The 23,752-nt window shown below is 32.4% G+C and overlaps 2 protein-coding genes across 2 annotated transcripts in view; one reads left to right on the forward strand and one right to left on the reverse strand.

Annotated features, from left to right (window-relative positions):
* The window catches only part of ctnnd2a (catenin (cadherin-associated protein), delta 2a), a 452,260-nt gene that overhangs the window by 109,052 nt on the left and 319,456 nt on the right, over positions 1 to 23,752 (reverse strand). The gene's annotated exons all lie outside the window — the stretch shown is intronic.
* LOC141299978 (catenin delta-2-like) overlaps positions 1,837 to 23,752 on the forward strand; it is a 31,311-nt gene continuing 9,395 nt past the window's right edge. Inside the window, exons 1-4 of the mRNA XM_073830289.1 lie at positions 1,837 to 1,989; positions 5,915 to 5,988; positions 9,499 to 9,533; positions 10,263 to 10,376. Of these exons, the coding sequence (XP_073686390.1) occupies positions 1,837 to 1,989; positions 5,915 to 5,988; positions 9,499 to 9,533; positions 10,263 to 10,376 (376 nt within the window). The remainder of the gene's footprint in view (positions 1,990 to 5,914; positions 5,989 to 9,498; positions 9,534 to 10,262; positions 10,377 to 23,752) is intronic.

A 23,752-nucleotide genomic window follows, 5' to 3' on the forward strand; every position in this document is an offset into this window, starting at 1 on the left:
ATGCATTATCATTATTAGATTGGAATAATATATAATATTTATTAAAGCATAATATTTATTGATGATAATAATAATAATAATAATAATAATAATCATAAACATTTTTAATACAATATTATTGGTAGTAATCTTTTTACTAATATTATTAGTCTTAGTAGGATTATTGTTATTAATTATGATAAACATTATTATTGTTATTATTATTATTATTATTATTATTATTATTATTATTAGATTGATATTATAATTATTTAATAAATAATAATATTTAATAATAATAATAATAATAATAATAATAATAATAAACTTTTAAAATACAATATGATTTGTAGTAATAATTTTAATAATATTATTAATCTTATTAGGATTATTGTTATTAATTATGATAGACAAATGCATTATTATTATTATTTTTATTATTATAAGACTGAAATTATAACATTTAAAAAACATTATTATTATTATTATTATTATTATTATTATTATTATTATACAATATTAATATAATATTGGTAGTAATAATTTTATAAGGATTATTTATTGTTATTAATTATGATAAACATTTCAAATGCATTATTGTTATTATTATTATTATTATTATTATTATTATTATTATTATTATTATTATTATTATTATTATTATTATTATTATTATACTGGTATGACTGTAATTATAATATTTAGTAAAGCATAATAATAATAATAATAGTAGTAATAATAATAATAATACACATTTCAAATGCATTATTATTATTATACTGGAATTATATATAATATTTATTAAAGCATAATATTTATATTATTATTATTATTATTTATTATTATTATTAATAATAATAATAACAATAATAATAAACATTTTAAGTACAATATTGTTGGTAGTAATTTTATAATATTATTATTGTTATTAATTATGATAAACAGTATTAATGTTATTATTATTAGATTGAAATTATAAATATTTAATAAAACATCATATTTAATAATAATAAAAATAATAAACATTTCAAATACAATATGATTCTTAGTAATATTTTAATAATATTATTAATCTTATTATTAATAATAGATAATAAAGATTATTGTTATTCATTATGATAAACATTTCAAATGCATTATTATTATTATTATTATTATTATTATTATAAGACTGAAATTATAATATTAATAAAGATTATTGTTATTAATTATGATAAACATTTCAAATGCATTATTATTATTATAAGACTGAAATTATAATATTTGAAAAGATTATTGTTATTAATTATGATAAACATTTCAAATACATTATTATTATTATAATAAGACTGAAATTATAATATTTGAAAAGAATAATATTTAATAACAAATAATAATAACTAGTATAATTATTATTCAATATTTTTGCCATTGCATAAGTATTAATAATAATAATAATAATAATAATATTGATACATCTAATAACAAACATTTCAAACATTAATAATGTAAAAATATTACTTTTGTTGTATTAATTTAAATAAGTTGTATCTTCTTGTTGTTGTTGTTATTGTAATTGTTTATAATAGTATGTTATTAGTAATAAAACCAATGAGAGGAATCTTCACTTGCTAGTTTTAGTTTTTTTGTTTTACTTTTTTGCCTTTATCTAAGCATAAAGTCAGATTTTTATCATATTGCACTTGCAGTTAAAATCACAATATTTAGCAAACTAATAACAATGTGTTTTTTTCCTCCAAAACATGCAGCCCTAATGCTATGCAGAACTGTTTTATTCAGCGAATATGACATTTTATCACATTTATGTCCCATAATGCACCTCCATTGCCTCGTTTTGACACTTGCATACATCCCAGCATGCATTTGTCTCTGGCCATGTGCTCGTCTGCGCTTGCCAACAGGTTGCAATTAAAAGCCTTGTCACAGGTCTGCAGGCTCCTCAATCATGCCGGTGGTTCTGGCTGCCGTGCTCTCCGGCGTCTGGCTCCGGTGCATCCATCTGAACAGAAGGTGTGTGACAGCATCTCGGGCTGAAATCTGCTAGGCCACGGAGTTCGTTGTGTGTTAAAGCCTCTTGGAAATGAAACCGCAAGCCATAAGGAGTGGAAGTGATTTGTTGGTGTGATGAAGTGTGTTTGAGAGACAGCCTATTTCAAATATTGGCCTGCTGTAAAATAATCAGTTGACGCCGGTCCTCGCTTTTGATTGGCTCTAAGAGAGTGTAACGATCTTCTGAAGAGGAATGATCTAAATTGTCGCACAGGGTTTATGCCTTGACGTCATTTTCTCTCAGATGTTGACAAAGCGACAGGACAAAACAGAAACATTTCTATTGAATCACGCCACCATTTCAGACGCATTCATTCGTTCCTTATATAAGTAGCTCTTGATTATTAGAACCATTTCCCATTCAAACAAGTCAACATTTTCATTATTTAGATGCCAGGCTCATGCATTATTTAAAGTGAAAAATCTGTATAAACAAGCAGCTGAAAAAATCATTTTGTCAGCTGAGAACTTTCTCCCATCCCTCGCTTTTGAGATGCTTGGTCTCAAGCGTTCATAAGAGGTAATATTTCCCCAACCGCGCTAGCTCTAAACGTCCTCATGGGGTTCACATAGAGGCCTTTCACTAAACCCTCAGCAGAACTTGCTGTACGTGTAGAATTTGCCATCTTACTATTTCTGAAGAAAAGCCTCCTTTTTTGAAGTTGATAGCGCATACTGTAGGCATAATGCTATCTATCAGATGAAACAATAAGTTGAAGAAAGGGTTTTGTCTCAAAAGGTTTGATTAGGGATGGGAATCTTAAGTTGACGAATGATATTAGCTACTATTCTGATTCCTTAAAGGCACAGTTAATCCAAAAATGTACATTCTGTCATTGTTTACTAACTCTCATGTTGTGTCAAACCTATAAATTTGAGTTATTCTCACAGAAGAACATAACCAAAAAAGTTACTGGTCCCCTTTGACTTTTATAGTATGAAAAAAAACATATGTTATATCCTATCTAAACATATGTTTTAGACTGATTTGAAGTTATAAATTGATATTAGAAGTGTTTTAATATTACATAGTGTTGAGTAGTTACAGTGCCTTACGAAAGTATTCATACCCCTTAATTTTTTCAAGTTTTCTCTTGTTGTAGCCTTATGTTAAACTGCTTTAAATTACTTTTTTTCCCACATGGATCTACACTCATACACTATAGTGACAAAGCACAAAACAGGTTTGTGACAACTTTGCAAATTTATTCAAAATAACTACATTGCATAAGTATTCATACCCTTAACTCAGTATTTAGCTAAAGCATCTTTACAGCCTCAAGTATTTTAAGGTATGATGCAACAAACTTTGCACATAAGCATTTGACAATTATCTGCCATTCTTCCCCTCACCTCTTCACCTTTTAAGCTCTGTCATATTGAATGGGGGCAAATCCACATTTTCAGGTTTCTCCTGAAATGTTTGATTGGGTTCAAGCCCACGCTGTGGCTGGGCCACTCAAGGGCATTCACAGAGTTGTCTAAAAGCCACTTTTGCTGTGTGCTTAGGGTCATTGTCCTGTTGAAAGGTGAACCCTCTGTCCAGTCTGAGGCTCTAAATGCTCTGCACTGGGTTTTAATTAAGGCTATCTCTATATTTCGCTCAGTTGAGCTTTTCTTCTACTCTAACGAGTCCCTTAGTCCCTGCCACTGGAAAACAGCCCCACAGCATGAGGCTGCTACCAGCACACTTTACTTTAGGGATGGTACTCTGCAGGCGATAAGCAGTGCTTGGTTTCCTTCAAACATGATGCTTGGAATTGAGATTCATTAGACCAGAAAATCTTGTTTCTAGTAGTCTGAGGATCCTTTAGATGCTTTTTTTGGGCAAATTCCAGGTGTGTTTTCATGTGTCTTCACTGAGGAGAAGATTGAGTCTTGCCACACTGCCATAAAGCCCAGATCGGTTGAGATCAGTGATGTTTGTCCTTCTGTAGGTTTTTCATATCTCCACATATGATCATGTAGCTCAACTAGAGTGACCATCAGGTTCTTGGTCACTTCTGCATCAATTGCTCAGTTTGACCAGGAGGCTAGCTCTAGGAAGAGTCGTGGTTATTTCAAACTTCTTCCATTATGAATAATGGAGGCTACATGGTTCTGTGAACCTTCAATGCAGCAGATCTTTTTCTGAACTCTTTCCCAGAAGTGTGGCTTGACGCAATCGTGACCTCAGGGCTTGGTTTTTGCTCTGATATGCATTTTTAGCTGTTAGACCTTTTTTGAGAGGTGTGTGCCTTTCTAAATCATACTCATTCAATTGAATTTTCCACATGTTAACGTCATTCGAAGTGTAGTAACAGCTACAAACGATATGAATGTTACTGAGCTAAATGGTATGAATACTTATGCAATGGAATCATTTCAGTTTTTATTTCTCATAAATTTGCAAAGTTGTTACAAACCTGTTTGTGCTTTGTCATTATGGTGTATGGAGTGTAGATCGATGTGGAAAAAAGTAGTTTAAAACAGTTTAACATAAGGATGCAACAACAAAATGTGAAAAAATCGAGGGGTATGAATACTTTCACAAGGCACTGTAGTTTTATACTCCACTATTTGTATGTAGATTACGTTGATTACATAAATTTGATAACATTACATATCAATGTCATCCCTGTAAAGAATATTTAGTACAGTATCACATCAAAGGATGAACAGTTAATGGAACAATTAAAAGGATAGTTCACTCAAAAATTAAAATTACCCCATGATTTACTCACCCTCAAGCCATCCTAGGTGTATATGACTGGCTTCTTTCAGATGAAAACAATCAGAGTTATATTTAAAAATGGCCTGACCCTTCCTTTACAATGGGTTTTGAGATTTTAACATCCAATAAAGTGCATCCAGCCATCATAAAAAGTGCTCTACTCGGCTCCGGGGGGTTAATAAAGTCATTCTGAAGTGAATCAAAGCATTTGTGTAAGAAAAAGATCCCCCAGAGCCATGTGGAGTACTTTTTATGATGGATGGAAGCACTTTGTTCGACTTCAGATTGTATTTGATTGTATTTGTTTTAAAGAAGAAAGTCATACACATCTAGGATGGCTTGAGGGTGAGTAAATCAATGGAGTAGTTTTCATTTTTGGTTGAACTATCCCTTTAACAGAACCAAGCATCATGAAAATCAATAGTTTGTGTTTTTCTGTTGAAAAATAAAAAGTGGAGAACAACAAAAACCAGCTCTAAATTCAGTCGATTCTTGTGATCTTTTATTTACTTGCTGCTAGATTCAATACACACATGAAACAGGTCTTCTTCACAGCCTCAGTGAATCTTTGTGTATTTTAAAGTATAAAAAAGTGTTGTCTTGCATAATCTCCTGCTACGTCGTCTTCTGTGACCATGCAGGTTCCTCTGCATTCAAATTCAGAAATGACCCAGACGTCTTTTCTTTGCTGTTTATAGTTTATAGCTCGATCCCCTTGGTCTTTGAACAAGGACACACGCTGTAAATATCTCTCGTCACTCCAATGTCACCCCTGCCGTTTCCACTTTTTTAGGTATATGTTCTCAATGCCTGCTGTTTAATGCAGCTGTAGGACAGAGTGAATGAATAAATGGCCATGATTGGCTGATGATGGGGGACAGCGGTGGGCAGCAGAAGAGTTTTCCGTAGGGGGTAGGACATTTTGCTGGTAAACACACACAGTTTTTCTGTGAGGCCTAGTGCAACAATCTACCGCTGATAAATAGACTTTTTTCGATGCAGGAAACCCTCTGACAGTTTGTCAGGCTGCCGCAGCAGAGGATCATGGGTCACAGCATGCTATGCCTGAAGGCGTCTATACAGTAGATGGGCAGTCAACCGCAGCAGAGCTGATTTTAGCCAACCCCATCCCTATTCTCTCTCTTTCTCTCTTTTTTCCATCCTCTGGCCCAGCCAGGCACCGGCAGCATCGATCACAGTCCAGGAAATCCAATATTCTGCACCAATCTCATTCCCACCATGTGCCTGTACGACGTCATTTGTATTCTTTCTCAGTATTAATAGGAAATCTTTATAATAATGATGGTCTAAAGGGTGGGAAGCGTTATCCCGCTTAACCTTTGATCCGAGATCTGGGAGAGCGGGAAAATAAATCTGCATTCGTGTGAAGTGGCACCCTCGGTTCACCCCAGCCTGCTGTAGTTTCCTGCCAGCGATGTTGGGTTGTTATGAGATGAGAGTTGTTGAGGCTACGCAATTATTTTCTTACATTTCAATTCTACTGTATCAGGCAGAGAGAAAGAACATCAAATGCTTGAATCATAAACTATGCATCATACAGTATTTACACTGAAAAAGTGAACTTAGAAAATGAAGGTAACTGTTTGTATGGCTTTTGAGTTTAAATGTTGTGTGTTAAAAGTTGATATTACTTGATATATCTGCCTTTATTAAAATTTGTAAATATCAGACTCTATGCAAATTGTTCCCGCTATTTGCATGTTTTTATATGGTTTGTTTTCTATGAGCAAATGTCATGGGGATTGAAGTGTTGAAGTCTATTAACAATATCACATGAATACTCATGAGGCAAAAAAATACCTTAAAATGCCACACACACAGACCTCAACACTGAATCTGAAATATCATTTTATTATGGAAACAAACTCTTGACATCGCAAGTTAATAAATGTGAACATCATAAACAGCAATGCAAATAACATCAAACTAGCAAATGTCAGATAACCATAGAAATAATTTATGTCATCTTTGCATGCTGGGAAGAGAGTTGCAGACTAAAACACAAAGCTACAGAGCTTTGTGAAAGTATTCGTACCCCTTAATTTTTTCCCACTTTATGTTGCTGCCTTATGTTAAACTGCTTTTAATTACTTTTTTCCACATCAGTCTACACTCCATACACCATAATGGCAAAGAAAAACATTTTTAAAATCTTTGCAAGTTTATTAAAAATAAAAAACTTCCATTGCATAAGTATTCATACCATTATCTGGGACAGTTGAAATTTAGCTCAGGAGCATTCATATTGCTTGTATATGTTACTACACTTTGAGTGAAGCTAACCTGTGGCAAATTCAGTTGAATGGGTATGATTTGGAAAGGCACACATGTCTTAATAAAAGGTCTAAGATTTGAAAATGTATATTAGAGCAAAATCCAAGCCCTGATGTAAAAAAAGAAAGAAAAAAACTGCCTGTAGAGCTCAGAAACAGGATTGCATCAAGTCACACATCTGGAAAAGAGTACAGAAAAATTCTGCTGAATTGTAGGTTCACAGAAGCATGTAGTCTCTGTTACCCTTAACAAAAGAAGTTTGAAACAACCACAACTCTTCCTAGAGCTGGTTTCCTGGCCAAACTGAGCAATTGATGGAGAGGGGCTTTAGTTAGAGTAGTGACCAGAACCTGGTGGTCACTCTAGTTGAGCTCCATGATCATATGTGGAGATAAGAGAAACCTAAAGAAGGACAAACATCACTGCAATACTCCACCAATCTGGACTTAATGGAGGTGTGGCCAGAGTCAGTCCTCTCCTCAGTGAAGACACATGAACACACACTTCACAAAAAGCATCTAAAGGACTATGAGAAACAAGATTCTGTGGTCTGATGAACCTCAATTCCAAGCATCATGTTTGAAGGAAACCAAGCACTGCTTATCGCCTGCAGAGTAACATCCCAGTAAAGTGTGTTGGTAGCAGCCTCATGCTGTGGGGCTGTTTTTCAGTAGTAGGGCTGAAGGACTCATCAGAGTAGAAGAAAAGCTCAGTGCACCAAAATATTGAGATAGCCTTAATAAAAACCCAGTTCAGAGCATTTAGAACCTCGACTTGGCAGAAGGTTCACCTTAAGCTCACAGCAAGAGTGGCTTATAGACAACTCTGTGGATGTCCTTGAGTGGCCCAGCCAGAGCCTGGGCTTGAACCCTATCAAATATTTCTTGAGAAACCCGAAAATGTGCATCTGTCCCCATCCAACCTGACAGAGCTTGAGAGGTGAAGAAGTGAGATAAAGAATAGCAGATAGACTGTAAAGGTGCTTCAGCTAAGTACTGAGTTATGAGGGTATGAATACTTATGCAATGTACTTATTTCAGTTTTTTTATTTTTAATAAATTTATGTGGGGAGAAAAGCAATTTAAAGCAGTTTAACATAAGGCAGCAACATAAAACTTGAAAGAAATGAAGGAGTATGAATATTTTCGCAAGGCACTGTAGTAGGTCTATTTGAATTAAAATAAAGGGGTATTAAATATAAAGGGGTAACTAGGGGTATGCAATATATATCATCTACAAACATACACTGCAAACAATATGCTTTTTGACATTATTTAATGTATGAAAAAACTATGAGATGTAGGTTAGACTACTGCACATTTAGAGTTCACGCTTTCACTGTGTGATTTAGCCTATTAAAATACATTTAGAATTCCCACAAAATTCAAGATAAGAGGGCAAATACACCCCAATATGACTTTTATATGTCTTTTATATTTATGTCATGTAATATCACATGAAGAGTACAGTTTTTTCTCCAAATATGATTGCATTGATTTTATAAAACAGTCCAGTAAACAAGAAGTTAATATTAATTGACTTACATTTTAGACACAACAGTTCCAGTTTTTGCTCTATTTCGTCAACGAAAATGCAGAACTGCACTGTCGAGCAACACACGACAACCATTTGAATGAATCGGTTGAATGAATGACTCAATGAATGAATGAATGAATGATGCATTTATATAGCGCTTTAATTGTGTATTGCCGTACACCCAAAGCGCTTTACAGTCATATGGGGGTCATATCAATGACTCACTCAAGCAGTAATTTTTATTTGCTGCCACCTACTGATTTTATGTTTTTATTTAAAGTATAGTTTCCCCTTTTTTCCAAAATCATTTCAAATATCAGTATTGAATGATTAGTTGTTGTTGTTTTTTTACATCAGAACATTTCTTATTTGTAACTGCAGGTTAACTGCATTCAGATTCTGTGTTATCTCTGTGTTGCAAACACTAATCTTGTTGATACTGATTTCATTTAATTGGTAACAGTCCTGTAGTGTCTTACTATTTGAATTTATTGGTTAAATTTAAGAATTTCACACAAAAGATGATCCATACATTTAATTAAGTTAGAAAAAACAGGTAAAAAATGCCTATAAAAGGTAAACATCAAGGTAAACTTATTAGAAAAGTTCATTTCTGTTACTCCTGCAAACTAACCACTGCACAGAATATAAAAAAATATTAAAAGGTTTGGGAGTCACTTATCGACAAAATTCCAGAAAATAATGAGATGTAATTTTTTGTTATTATAGCACACTCATATAATCAACTCACCTGTGCTTGGTTTCTTTTAGTTTACTTTCTTGAATACTTTTAGTCAGCAAGGATGTACTAATATTTTTTTCAACAGGATTTACATCACTGTTACTTTGAGCAGTATGCATAAACATGCTGGTATATGAAATATGATTGTGAGAGTGACTCAAACTGTTGTTTTTCTTATTTGCAGTTCAGCCGATGAGCAGTATCGCTGGAATACCCAAGGTAAATGTCATATTTTTTTAATGATTTTTGAAATTTTGCTGTCAGCCTTTTTTTTGGTAAAGAAATTCATAACTACATTGAATTAGTTTTGCTGCAGCATGCGAGATTATTGCATCATCTTTATGAAATTCAGTATTCGAACAGTTGTAAAATGTGTTGTACACGTAATATTGGTCTGGATGAAAGAATGAAATAAGTTTTAAATATGTAGATTACAATTTACAGGTTTTAAAGTAACATGATTATTTAAAATTAATTATTGAGTATTTTCATTATCTATTTTTAGCTGTTTTACTAATTCATTGTTGCAGTTCTAGTGTGCTTGCTTTAATCATCTTTAACCCAACACATTTGTCATCTGCGTCACTCTCATATGTGTCCAAAGAGTGACGAATCCTAGTTTAGCATCCTGCTCTCTGGCCATGCGGGTGCTGCTCCACTTGAGAGGTTAATCTTATGTCTTAGGGAGCTTGTGTAACCCTTTATCCCTTGGCAAATTACACCACCCTGGCCCTGGAAGAGCTGGCAGGCGGTTCTGACACAGAACAAGCAGCACGCCGGTTAACAGGGTCATCCAAACAGCCAATTAAGTTCAATCTCAGCCTGTTTGGATGCTTAGTGAGCAGGTGATAGGAAAAGGTCAGAAGGTCAGAGCCCAAGTGTGACGAATGAGGCTTCAGGAAGTATTTGCAGTGTACGCATGATTAACCTCCTCCCTGTTTTTCCCAGATGGACAGAAAGACATTGAGGAAGAACTAAACACAGGGCTGGAACTGGTGGATTCATGTATCCGCTCCCTACAGGAGTCTGGGATCTTGGATCATCAGGAATACACCACAGATAGTGAGTAGCCATTGCAATTGCTTGTTCAACTGTTTTTGGAGTGCCTGAGTTTGCTTTATGTTGGAGTGCCATTAAAGAAACAAAAGCCTAATCCTACCAATTAACAAAGAGATTTTCACCATTGATTTCAACTTGACAACCTGGCTGAGAGAGTCCCATTATTGATGTCTACATTCATTTGAAAGAAGAGCATTTACTGTCCATCAGCAAGGGAGCATATAAATATATATATATGTGTGTGTTTGTGTGTGTGTATTGTGGCGGGAGGGACGAACGACAGACACAGTGGGTGTGGCGTCAGGCCTCGGAGAGGCTTTTATTAAACAGAAAATGAAAGAAAAGTGTCCAAAAGGGGAAATAAAAGTGTCCAAATAAACGGGGGATCTGGTGTCCTCGTTGTGAAGGGGGTTCCGTGAAGGAGGGGCAGTGTTCAAATGGGAAGGGTCCAGGTAAGGGGCGGATCCCGGCGGCCGCACGCGCTCCCCGCTTAGGTCCGGAGCGCGAGGGGCGGCGGCATCTCTGGCAGCAACGTCCTTCTGCTGCTCTGCGGCACTCTCGGGGGATTTGACGGCCCGACAACTTGGCCCGTCAGCCGACTAACGGGTGCGGCGTTCGTCCGGACACACGGGGTCCGGCTGCTCGTCCTCTGGCGGCGCTGGCTTCCTCTTCACCCCTTCCTGGACCCACGAGGACACCAGCGTGCATGCACGGGGGAGAGACCGGTCTCCTGAGGAGAGGCGCGCTCGGCATTTAAACAGCGGCGGTGATGAGGCTTCATTCCATTCAGGTGCTCCCCATCACACGCCGCCAGCCCAGGATGTTTTCGCGCCCCTCCTCTCCCCTACACACCCACTCCCGTCGGAAGCCTGGAGAAAGGCGGCGAATAAGGGACGGGGTAGTGATGATATTTAGGAGGGAGGCAGCCGACTCGTCACAGTATATATATATATATATATATATATATATATATATATATATATATATATATATATATAAGAGGGTGGGGTTTTGAAAAAAGGGTGTGTCTACTTAGTGGATGTGTTTCTAAATGGCAGCTGTAATATTGACAGTGCATATGGTAACTGGACCATCAAGGAATCTAGTGGTAGTTATTGCAATAATATGAAAGTATTTCCAGACAGAGCCTTTCGGCAAAAAAAAAGAAGAATGTTGACTCTGTACACAATTGCAGAACATTTCTAATCTCAAAAATGACAGAGTTGTTCTAATTATGTTTGAGAAAATGTCTCTGTTCTTTCCTCTTACAAGGTGCACAAATATATTTCGAATATGTTGTCAGACATACTTAAAGCCACAGTGTGGCTTTTATAAATGCTTGAAAATTGTAAAAGGAATCATATTTTTTCTGCAAAAATGCATTTTGGCAGTGTTCCACGTTTACGGTGAAACTTAATGAATGAAATGTATTGATGCAAAAACATCTGACATGCAAAATAAATAATAACGGCTGCGAGTGTGATATTGCATTTATACAACAGTTCGATGGCATGAGTGTGTAAATATATAAAAAATAACACCAAAGTGTCTTGAAAAACCTTATTTTGTATGGAACTACTTCCTTCCGCCATGGATTCAAATTTTGGATGGATTCATGTTTTTTTTTTTACCACTATAGAGACATCATAGCTATTGGGAAATTCCAGAAGAGCTTGCCGAGGTAAGGCTGCTCTTGGCGGGTTCATGAGTGCTAAATGGCCGCTGATGCCCTGGAGCTCACGTCTTAGAAAATGTCGAAGCAAGTTTTCAAATAGACGTTATCTTTATTAACAAACCACATATTTGAAGTATAAACAACTATATTATCACCTAAAAACCTGTAAAACTACATTCCATGTCAAAAGTTTACATCCCCTTTCAGAATTATTTTCCCAAAACAAGAGGGATCATACAAAATGCATGTTATTGTTTATTTAGTACTGACCTGAATAAGATATTTCACATATAAGATGTTTACATAGTCCACAAGAGAAAATAATTGTTGAATTTATTATTTTGACCCTGTTCAAAAGTTTACATCCCCTTGATTCTTAATCCTGTGTTGTTATCTGAATCATCCACAGCTGTGTTTTTTTGTTTGGTGATTGAGGAGAATTTATAGGACCTGAAGAATTTTTCTGTAGAACAGCAGGCAGTTTAACTGTTCAGGACACACAAGGGACTCATGAACAACTATAACTAAACAAACAAACAAAAAAAAAACACAGCTGTGGATCATTCAGGTAACAACACGTTATTAAGAATCAAGGGGATGTAAACTTTTGAATGGGGTCATTTTTATAAGTTCAACTATTATTTTCTCTTGTGGACTATACTATATGTACACATCTTATATGTGAAATATCTTATTCAGGTCAGTACTAAATAAACAATAACTGAAAGGGGGATGTAAACTTTTGACCTCAACTGTATACTGGATTTGGGCGGCCACCATGATACTCGCTGTGAGAAATACCACAAGCGGAGTGATGCAAACAGTTAGAATTCCAATATCACTAGAATATCACACTCCTCTCAGCCAATCAGATTCGAGGACCAGAAAGTTGTATAAACTGATGTATATCATCCTTGTAAGTACTGAATACAAGCTATATAGGTGAATAATGTGCAGCAATTTTAACCATATCTCCTTGACACATTGAAAATCAGGAAATAGTCTTTTTTCACGTCTATAATTGTAAATGGCAACCGTTTGTCTCACTTTGTATCTGCGTCTGAACATAACTAAGAACATCTGTCAAGATTAATGTTACATGCATTGCTTTTATGATGTCAGTTCTGATAATTAGGCTGCCTGTTGTGTTGTGCATTGCACCTAAAGCGTTTTTTATTTAGGGATGGTAATAACTTTTATTTTTGTCATTTTTCTGAAACTACATCTGGCTGCATGCCATGTTAAATTAAGCCAGCAGAAGTGGAAGGTGTGTGCCAGAACAAGCGGACAGAAGTCTGCTGTTCTAAATATATACTTAAAATTCTGTCTGTCATGGGCAAATACATCTCCATTATATGCAAATAAACTCTGATAAAGAAATAATTCCTCCCAAAATGAAAAGTCTGTCAATCATTTACTCACCCTCATGTCGTTCCAAACCCGTGTGACTTCATTTCTTCTGCAGAACACAGAAGAATATATAATACAATGGAAATCCAATATCATTTGGAGTTCTTCAAAATAAGCAATATTTGCAGAAGAAAGGCATGTACTGTTAATGTGAGAGTGAGTAAATGATGAAAGAAGTTTATGGTTATAGCATTTACTTTTCAAACAACGTTCATTCAAAAAATGCTAATAAATTTCACAAGTAGCCTAAGTACAAAGAAACAGAGTAACACATTGAATTAAAAGTACAATTTTGAAGTCAAATAAGACGGGCTAAAAAAAAAATCAATTCTCAACTTAAATCCCAAGAATCGATTAGTCTAGTGTGTTTTCAGTTAATGAATGGAAGATTGTAGCACTGCCTCCCATCCAATAAATTGCAATAAGCTTTGTGCTTTGTTACTTTTGATATGAAACAAAGTCTCAGGTTTCAAATTATGTCCATTTTATTACAATATTATAACAATAAATGCTGTTTTGCCACTGTTTAATGAGGAGTGAAAGATTGCTGTAGTAACAGTGCAATTTAATGAAACAAATGTCTTGTTGTAATCAAAAAGATGATTCAGTCGCATGAATACAGCTGTCCTGCTACATTAAAGAGCGTGAAAAACACAAGACACATTGTTCATATTTTGCTATAAAACTGACAGATTTTAAAATCTTGTAATTTCGATTTTAATCTTGTAATTTCGACTTTATACTCGTAATTTCAATTTTATTCTCAAAATAGTATGACTTTTTATTCACAAAACATTTTGACTTTATTCTCATAATTTCACCTTTATTCTCGAAATATTAAAACCTTAATCTCATTTCAATTTTAGTCTCATAATTTCGTCTTTATTCTCATAATTTCATCTTTATTCTCAAAATATTACAACTTTTATCTCGTAATTTCAACTTTAATCTCGTAATTTCAACTTTATTCTCGTAATTTCGACTTTATTCTCGTAATTTCGACTTTATTCTCAAAACAGTGTGACTTTATTCACAAAACATTTTGACTTTATTCTCATAATTTCTTCTTTATTCTCAAAATATTACAATTTAAATCTCGTAATTTCTACTTTAGTCTTGTAATTTCGACTTTATTCTCGTCATTTCAATTTTATTCTCAAAATATTATGACTTTATTCTCAGAACATTTTGACTTTATTCTAGAAACATTTCAACTTTATACTCCAAACATTTTGATTGTATTCTCAAAACTTTTCAACTTTATTTTTTGTAATTTCAACTTTATTCTTGTAATTTCTACTTTATTCTTAAAATATTATGACATTCTCGAAACATTTTGACTTTATTCTTGAAACATTTTTACTTTATTCTCAAAACATTTTGACTTTATTCTTAAAACATTTCAGCTTTATTCTCTTAATTTCAACTTCATTCTCAAAGCATTTCGACTTCATTCTCAAAACATTTAGACTTTATTCTCAAAACATTTAGACTTTATTCTCAAAACATTTCAACTTTATTTTCGTAATTTCGACTTTATTCTTGTAATTTCTACTTTATTCTTAAAATATTATGACATTCTCAAAACATTTTGACTTTATTCTTGAAACATTTAGATTTTATTCTCAAAACATTTAGACTTTATTCTCAAAACATTTTAGCTTTATTTTCTTAATTTCGACTTCATTCTGAAAGCATTTCGACTTCATTCTCAAAACATTTAGACTTTATTCTCAAAACATTTCAACTTTATTCTCAAAACATTTCGACTTTATTCTCAAAACATTTCGACTTTATTCTCAAAACATTTTGACTTTATTCTCAAAACATTTCGACTTTATTCTCAAAATATTTTGCCTTTATTCTCAAAATATTATGACTTTATTCTCAAAACATTTCGACCTCATTCTCGAAACATTTTGACTTTATTCTCAAATTTTGACTTTATTCTCAAAACATTTCGACTTTATTCTTGTAATTTTTTACTTTATTCTCGAAAAATTTCAACCTTATTCTCGTAATTTCGACTTTATTTTCAAAATATTGTGATTTTAATATAATCATTTTAGAATTTTTTTATTTTTTTAACATGGCACTAAAACACAGCCATAATAAACATCTGAAGGTATGTTAAAAGAAAGAGTAAAATTTACGAAATCTGTATCCTGTCTCATGTAATCGCTCATTTAGTGTTTCAGCTATGGAAAGACATCTAACATATAACAGCTTGTGAACAATATGTGACCCTGGACCACATAACCAGTCTTAAGTAGCATGGGTATATTTGTAGCAATAGCCAAAAATATATTGCATGGGTCAAAATTAACAATTTTTGTTTTATGCCAAAAATCAGTAGGATGGGTAAAGATCATGTTCCAATATGCATTGCTAATAACTTAATTTGGACAAATTTAAAGGCATTTTTCTCAGTATTTGGATTTTTCTTTCCAAACAACTATACATCAATGGAAAGCTTATTGATTCAGCTTTCAGATAATGTATACATCTCAATCTCAAGAAATGTACACTTATGACTGGTTTTGTGGTCACATTTACCTCAGAAAAAAACATATTCGGTGACCATGAACTCCTGTGCTATCTATGTTTACCACCCTTTCCCGCATTTCACTTTTTCTCTTCTTCTTTTTTTTTTTGTGCCAGAAATTAACAACACAAAAGCTTAAGTGTCTGTTTTATGGAGGATATATCACTTCACCGAAAACTGTCTTAATCTCCTCCCAGAAAGTTGCATGTCATTGATCTTTTTACAGAGTTCAAAGCGGCTTTTAAATAAGTTATTGACTTTGCGTTTTCTGTTAAGGTCGGTGACAAGAGAAAAATGCCACAGGTTTTTGCGATCCAATTCCAGCTTTAAAGTCGAAATAATCAAAACAGATAACGCCTCCGCTGAATAGACATCGCCACCACAACATTCTCTGAGCTTCAGGCGTCAGAATACCACAGCCGAACATAACAGCCCATGAATTATGTATTGAAACTAAGTATATTTACTATAACGGGCTAGAATTACAGTGAGCTCTAACGTTTCGCTAAGGACAGAGTGGCTTTCAATAATTTATCTGATAGCAGGGGGAGTCAAGATAAAGTAGCTGGAGCGCTGTGCAGGTGTCTGATGTGGACACGCTTTTACGTATTATCTGACGGACAACAAACATTGCCCTTCGTGATCCAAAGGCTTTATTCTTTAAATGGAGCTTGTCCCCGACTTCTTCAGAATGCATTAGTGATCTAAGCAGCACAGGAATAAGAAAGAAATTGATGTCTTGAAGGCATCAGTCTCAGTGCCTGCTATGCGCAATGTCAGCCTTTCCATAGGTTTCATCTGATTATATTATATATCCGTGTCACACTCTTTCTCACACTGCGTCAAAGCAGCATGATGATTCTGTTGTGAGTCTTGTAAAGGAATACAAAAAATAGGTCCCTCGTGAAATGTTTCATCATATAGGAAGCAAAAAAGTACAGTTGCAGCTTCTGGTGATATTTTATATAATAGTCCAACAGTCCATGCACTTCTGTGATGGGATTAGATATTTCTACTACAAGTTTATTTAGTCTATTGGTTAATTTAACAGCTTGGAATTACATGAAATGCTAAAACAAGCAAGTAAAGCAACTGTATTTTATCCAATTTACTTCCATTGTCTTTTGCAATAGTTAAACATTACAGCTAACCATGACTATCTTACAGACAATTTAAACATAATGCATGTATTTTGATGATACGTGGACGATATACTAATTTGCACTGAAATTTTGTTTGGAAAATAAATGTATATCCTCAAATCAGTTTTTTTTTTTTTTCTAGCCAAAATTCCTATTTGCACCCTGGTTGCATTAGTACTAAATGTGTAATTGAAAATATTACCAGTGGAATTACTCAGTATCACAGAGAACATTAATGTGCTGTTTGGCACACAGCTTTATTTAAAATTAATTAAGCAAATTAAAGCAATGGCATGTTGCCTTAATTTTCTTTCCTTCCATTTAGGTAAGCATTGCTTAATTTAATTATTCAAGTAAACAATCAGCAATAATTAACAAAGAAATAAATTAAGAGAACAGTTTTTTTGTTGTTGTTGTTTTTCTTAATATTATATTTTAATTGTATTTAATTTTGTATTTTTTGTACATATTCTTGTTGACAGGGTAATAGACTGACAAAGATAAAAGTCGTTCCAAACCTGTATGCATGTTTTTTCTATTAAACACAAAATAAGATATTTAAAGAATGTTAATAACCAAATAGTTATTTATTTATTTTGAAATAAATGTATTTATTTTTAAAATAATTTTATTTTTTATACATTTATTAATTTAATGTTTATAACTGCATTTCTTGATTTATTTCATGTTATTATTTTATGTATTCATGCATGCACAATTACATTTTTAGTTTTTAAATATTTATTTAATTTAAATTATGTATGCATAATTAACTGCATTTCTGGTTTGGTTTTATTTTTGTTTATTATTCATCCATGTATGCATAATTGCATTTTCAGTTTTAAAATATTTATTTCATTTAATTTATGTATGCATAAATAATTTTATTTGTATTTATTTATTTATGCACAATTGCATTTTTATTTATGCATGTATTCATAAATTTTATTTTGTTTTTTCATGAAAGCATGCATAATTGCATTTATTTTGTTTTATTTATTTATTTGTATTTTTAAATACATTTATTTACTTATTTATTTATTAATGCGTGCATTCATAACAGCATTTTTTATGTTATTATTTTATGTATCCATGCATGCACAATTACATTTTCAGTTTTTATATTTTTATATTGTATTTATTCATGCATTCAGAACTGCTTTTCTGGTTTGGTTTGGTTTGGTTTGGTTTTATTTTAGTTTTCTATTATATTTATCCATGAAAGCATAATTGCATTTTCAGTTTTTAAATATTTATATTATTTTTAATTTATGTATGCTTACACTGTAAAAAGTGAACTTGGGTGTAAGTTGGATTACTATAACTATTTGACTATTTAATGTTACTTTCTGCTTTCCAAATTGTAACTTAGAACTGAACATTCTTTCAACTTAATATTAGGATTGAATCAACTAAAATTATGTAAGTGTGATTGGCCAAGGAAAATTAAGTTGATCAAATTTAATTAATTAATTAAAAAAAAGTAACATTTTTAGGTGTTACCAATTAAAGTAATTTTGATCCAAACGGTTTACTTTTTATAGTGTAATTAATTAACTAATTTATTTATTTATTCATTCATTCATTCATTTATTGGTTTATTTATGCACAATTGCATTTTCAGCTTTTAGAGTTTTTTTATGTACATATATTCATAACTGCATTTGTTGTTTATTTTTTGTATTTTATATAGGCATGCATAATTACATTTATTTTGTTTTATTTATTTATTGTATTTATTTTATTTATAGCTGCATTTTTTGTTTTTGTTTATGTTATAAGTTACATAAATTACACAATTACATTTTCGTATATATATATATATATATTTGCTATTTATTTATTTATTATGCATGCATTTATTACTATAATAAAATAGTTTATTATATTAATAATCCATACATGCATAATTACATTTTCATTTTTTAAAATTTTATTTTTATTTAATTTATTTATGCATGAATACTTGCATTTATTTATTATTTACATTAATATTATTTTATTTTATTTATTTATGCAATCATTTGTAACTGTATTTCTGGTTTGGTTTTATTTTAGTTTATTATATTATTCATCCATGCATGTATAATTTAATTATCCATTTTAAAATATGTATTTAAATTAATTGCATGTATTTATTTATCCACAATTGATTGCATTTTTAGCTTTTAGCTTTTATTTTTATTTATGCGTGTATTCATAACTCCATATCTTGTTTTATATTATAATTTATTCTAATTTATTTTTTACAATATAAATCAACATTCTTTAGGTAAATTTTCTTTTATGTTTCACAGAAGAAAAACATACAGATTTGGAATAACATAAGAGTGAACAAATGATGAGATGATAATTTTCATTTTTGGGTCTATCGTTTTAATGCATACAGATCCAATATTTTACTTAATTATTTAGTTTTGACTTGGTATCGAAATGTATGCTTCTAATGATTTAACTCAGGTAAAAAAAAAAAAAAAAGACTTGTAGACTGAGACATGGGAAAAGAGGAGCATTCCTATGAATTCCACCTCACTACAGAAGCTTTTGAAATCCGTGAACCTGGTGTTTGGAGGACTGTACACTGGAGATGTGTGATTTATTCTGTGTGATAAAGCATGCAGTGCTGCCCGGCTCTTTGATGTTGGGGTTTAAGCAACGCTGCTTTACATGTATGGAGGTGTTATCCTCAGTTTAACTAATCCAGCTGCTCTGTTTTAAGGAGGTGAATGAGAGCGCTTTGGAAATCTTGGGTAGGCTTGACTGAGGATGGGGGAAGTCAGATGTGTAAGAGCTGTGTAAGTGTCTTACACTAGGTGAGGAGCTATATTTAGTGTCAGTGCTGTGATTCTATAGCTGCAGCCTCTTTAGAGACGCTGCTTCAAATGAGAGACTTATTCCCAGGAGGGTGAAAACAACATGCGTGAAAACGTACATACAGTATGCATACAAAAGAGAGGCAACACACACTACATTAGAATATTAGCACGAGTGACAGTGATATATCGGCCTGGCCCATTGTTAGTCGTTTAATTATGAACACTGGCCAATTACACTAACCTCCTGGTCAGTGAACAGAAATGATAGGGCACCCATGTCAGTTTCAAAAAGTAGTTAATTCTATTATATTTATTTGATTTCATTGGGTTTATTTATTTATGCACAATTGCATTTTTTGTTGTAACATTTTTTTATTTATGCATTTATAACTGCATTTCTTGTTTTAATTCATGTTTTTAATTTGTTCTTTTTTTCTGTCTTTCACTATTGCATTTTCAGCTTTTAGATTTTTTTATTTATGCTTGTATTCATAACTGCATTTCCCGTTTTAATGTATTATTTTATTTTAACATGCATAATTGCATTGCTTCATTTTATTATTTCTGCATCTGTTTATGCAGTTTAGTTTTATTTTAATGTTTTATATATGCATTTTATTTTATTACTTTATTTGTTTTAATTATGCATATTTTTCTTGTTTTTCATTTTCAGCTTCTAGATTTTTTTTATTTATTAGTGCTTGTATATATGTATATATCATATATCATATCTATATTATAACTACATTTCTAGTTTTAATTTATTATTTTAAGCATGCATAATTGCATTGTTTTATTTTTTTGTTTATGCATGCATAATTGCATTTTTGTTTTATTTTATTATTTTATATATGCATTTTATTTCATTTTATTGTTTTATTCATTTATTTATGCACAGCTGTATTTTTGTTTTAATATTTATTTATTTAATTGTTTATTTTATGCATGCATTCATAACTGTATTTTTTGTTTTGTTTTTAATTTGTTCTTTCTTTCTTTCTTTTTTATTTTCTTTTTTATTTACGCTTGTATTATTTTTTTGTTTTAATTTATTAGTGTATATATGCATTTTTTTATTTGTTTTATTTATGCACAATTGCATTTGTGTTTTAATATTTATAAACGTATTTATTTCTCGTATGCATGCATTCATAAATTAATTTCTTGTTTTAATTTGTTTTTAGTTGGTTCTTTCTTTCCTCAAAATTTGCATTTTCAGCTTCTATTTTTTATTTATGCTTGTATTTAATTTTTTAGTCTAGTAATTTAGTTATTTTATTATTTTATGCATGCATTCATAACTACATTTCTTGTTTTAATTTGTTTTTAATTTGTTCTTTCTTTCTTTCCTCAAGTTTTTTTTTTTATTTATGCTTGCATTAAATGTTTTGTTTTATTTTATTATGTTACAAATGCATTTTTTTGTATTATTTTATACACAGTTGCATTTTCTGTTTTAACATTAATTAATTCATTCATTCATAACTGCATTTCTGTGTATATATGTATATATTTTCTGTCTTTCTTTCTTTCTTTCTTGACAATTGCATTTTTAGTTTTTAGCTTTTTTATTTTTATGCATGTATTCATCACTGCATTTCTTGTTTTAATATATTATTCTAAGCATGAATAATTGCATTGTTTTATTTATTTGTTTTTTGTTTGTTTGTTTATGCATGCATAATTGCATTTTTGTTTTACATTTTATTATCTTATATAGCCATTTTTATTTTTTTATTTTTTAAATATTTAATAAAATTATTATAATTTTTTTTTAATGCAAGCACAATGTGCAGTACCTATCTGGCATAATGAAAAATGAGGATGACAATTTATGTGACAGCATTAAAAGTATAGTTCATCAAGTAGACTCTCATGACTCTTCTTTTGCTTTTGATCATCTTTAATGCCATTTAAAACTTCACCTTCCAGGGCAGAGTAATGCTTTAGGTTAACCAAAGCTGCATTGCATTCCCCACGTCTGATCAGGGGTTTTCAGATCAATGGGAACATAAATGAGAGCAGCAGGCTATTATGGACTCGAATAATGCACCAATTTTCTTATCTCTCCAGACCAGCTTGATGGATCTGTCTGATACAGGAGCCATAGATTATTGTGTAGCGCGAAGAGAGCAGACAGCATCCTCCTCCTGAGAAACCTGAGATGCATGCTTTTTTTTTTTAAAGGCACAGCGTTTTGTGAGGGGACGGAAAAACAATCATTATTTTCACAGTATGTTTCAGGAGCAGCTAATCTCTGATTGAGACTGATAGTCCAAACATGGGCTTGCTGAAAGCTACATGAGGGTTGATAGCATCTTGACAAACTATGAATTGTTGATAGAATCTGGTTTGCTGTCAGGATGGCCCAGAAGCGCTCTCCAAACACGCAGTCAGGATGTTGGTGATTATCTGTGTAATCTGACAGGAGTGGACATTTTGGTCATTATGTTTACTCAAGTATTTGACAGGTAAATCAACCCCAGAGAGATTGTTGGGGGACACACATATATATTATATATAAATTATTAGGGATGTAACGATGCACCGCAAGGTGGTTGAAAATCAGTACAAATATATGACGATTCAAATCGGTTGAGATGATAAACGTATTGCGATACAATTAGGGGTAGGAGTGTATATGAATGTATCTCTGCTGCTTTGTTTACAGCTGTAACCAAGGACACGCTGCATTTCTGCTGTTCCATAAGCGCCACCTGCTGTCAGAAAGTGAATTTGCATCTCATTCAACCCGTCTGCTGATTTTGTTTCGTGTGTTTTATGTAGTATAATTTCACTAAATTTATATCAGAAACTCTTTAAATTTTAAAATTACACAGTCTAATTTACATCAAAAACTGCTTATGCTGTATGTATGCAGTAGGGATGCCCTCAACTAAGGTCGACAACTAAGGTCGACAAGTAGTCATTCTTTTTAAGCATTAGTCAACTAATCAGATGTTTATGAATAAATCATTTAAATCATAATAATTGCATAATAATTTAATTGCATACATAGCCTAATAAGCGCTCAAGTGCACACGTCCTAAAGCTTGCCACTGTACACCGGCAGATATAATAGGGCTTATTGTGAATGTGTCAGGGAAAAACAGCAAGGAGACTGCATTAACGTCGTAATAATTTATTGATAAACTAGTGCTTTCCTTGTTTTTCAGCTTAAGAGATGAAATCGGCACTGACTCATCATCTACGCAGTAGTGGATGCGCCTGTGTTACATAATATTTGCTTTCTATTTGAATTGGTTCGTTTGAAAGTAGACATTTCACTCTCCATAGATAAATTTTTCATGTCCATAAGGCAAGTATGCACGATATTCCTGAGTTTTGTGCTCAAGTTCACAGAGACCCGGATGGCAGAAAGCTGTTTGCTTTATTTTACAAAAGCGCAACATTTCGTTGTTATTCTGAGTGCACGCAAATAAAAGAAAGATCATCTATCACATGACACTTACAGTTCAGGTGATTGGCTCAAATATTTTTGTCATCCAATGAGCATGAATATGAAAGTTAAAATTTAACTCTTAAGTAGGTTGTTTTATTGATCAATTTGTGGGGAGTTATACTCTGTAGGTGTTTAACTGTGATTGTATGTTTTGTCAATATAGAGTTTTGGTGCACCTGTCACCATGAGTGAAGTTTATGCTGAACATCAAGGACCACTATGGAAACCAGCTTTTAACTTTGTTATATTTGATGAATTGAGTATATTTTACTACTTTTTTGTCTAAAAAATCAAATCAGATTCGTAAAATGGCAGATTTTGATGGAAT

The sequence above is a fragment of the Garra rufa genome, chromosome 24 (assembly GCF_049309525.1).
Source record: "Garra rufa chromosome 24, GarRuf1.0, whole genome shotgun sequence".
NCBI lineage: Eukaryota > Metazoa > Chordata > Actinopteri > Cypriniformes > Cyprinidae > Garra > Garra rufa.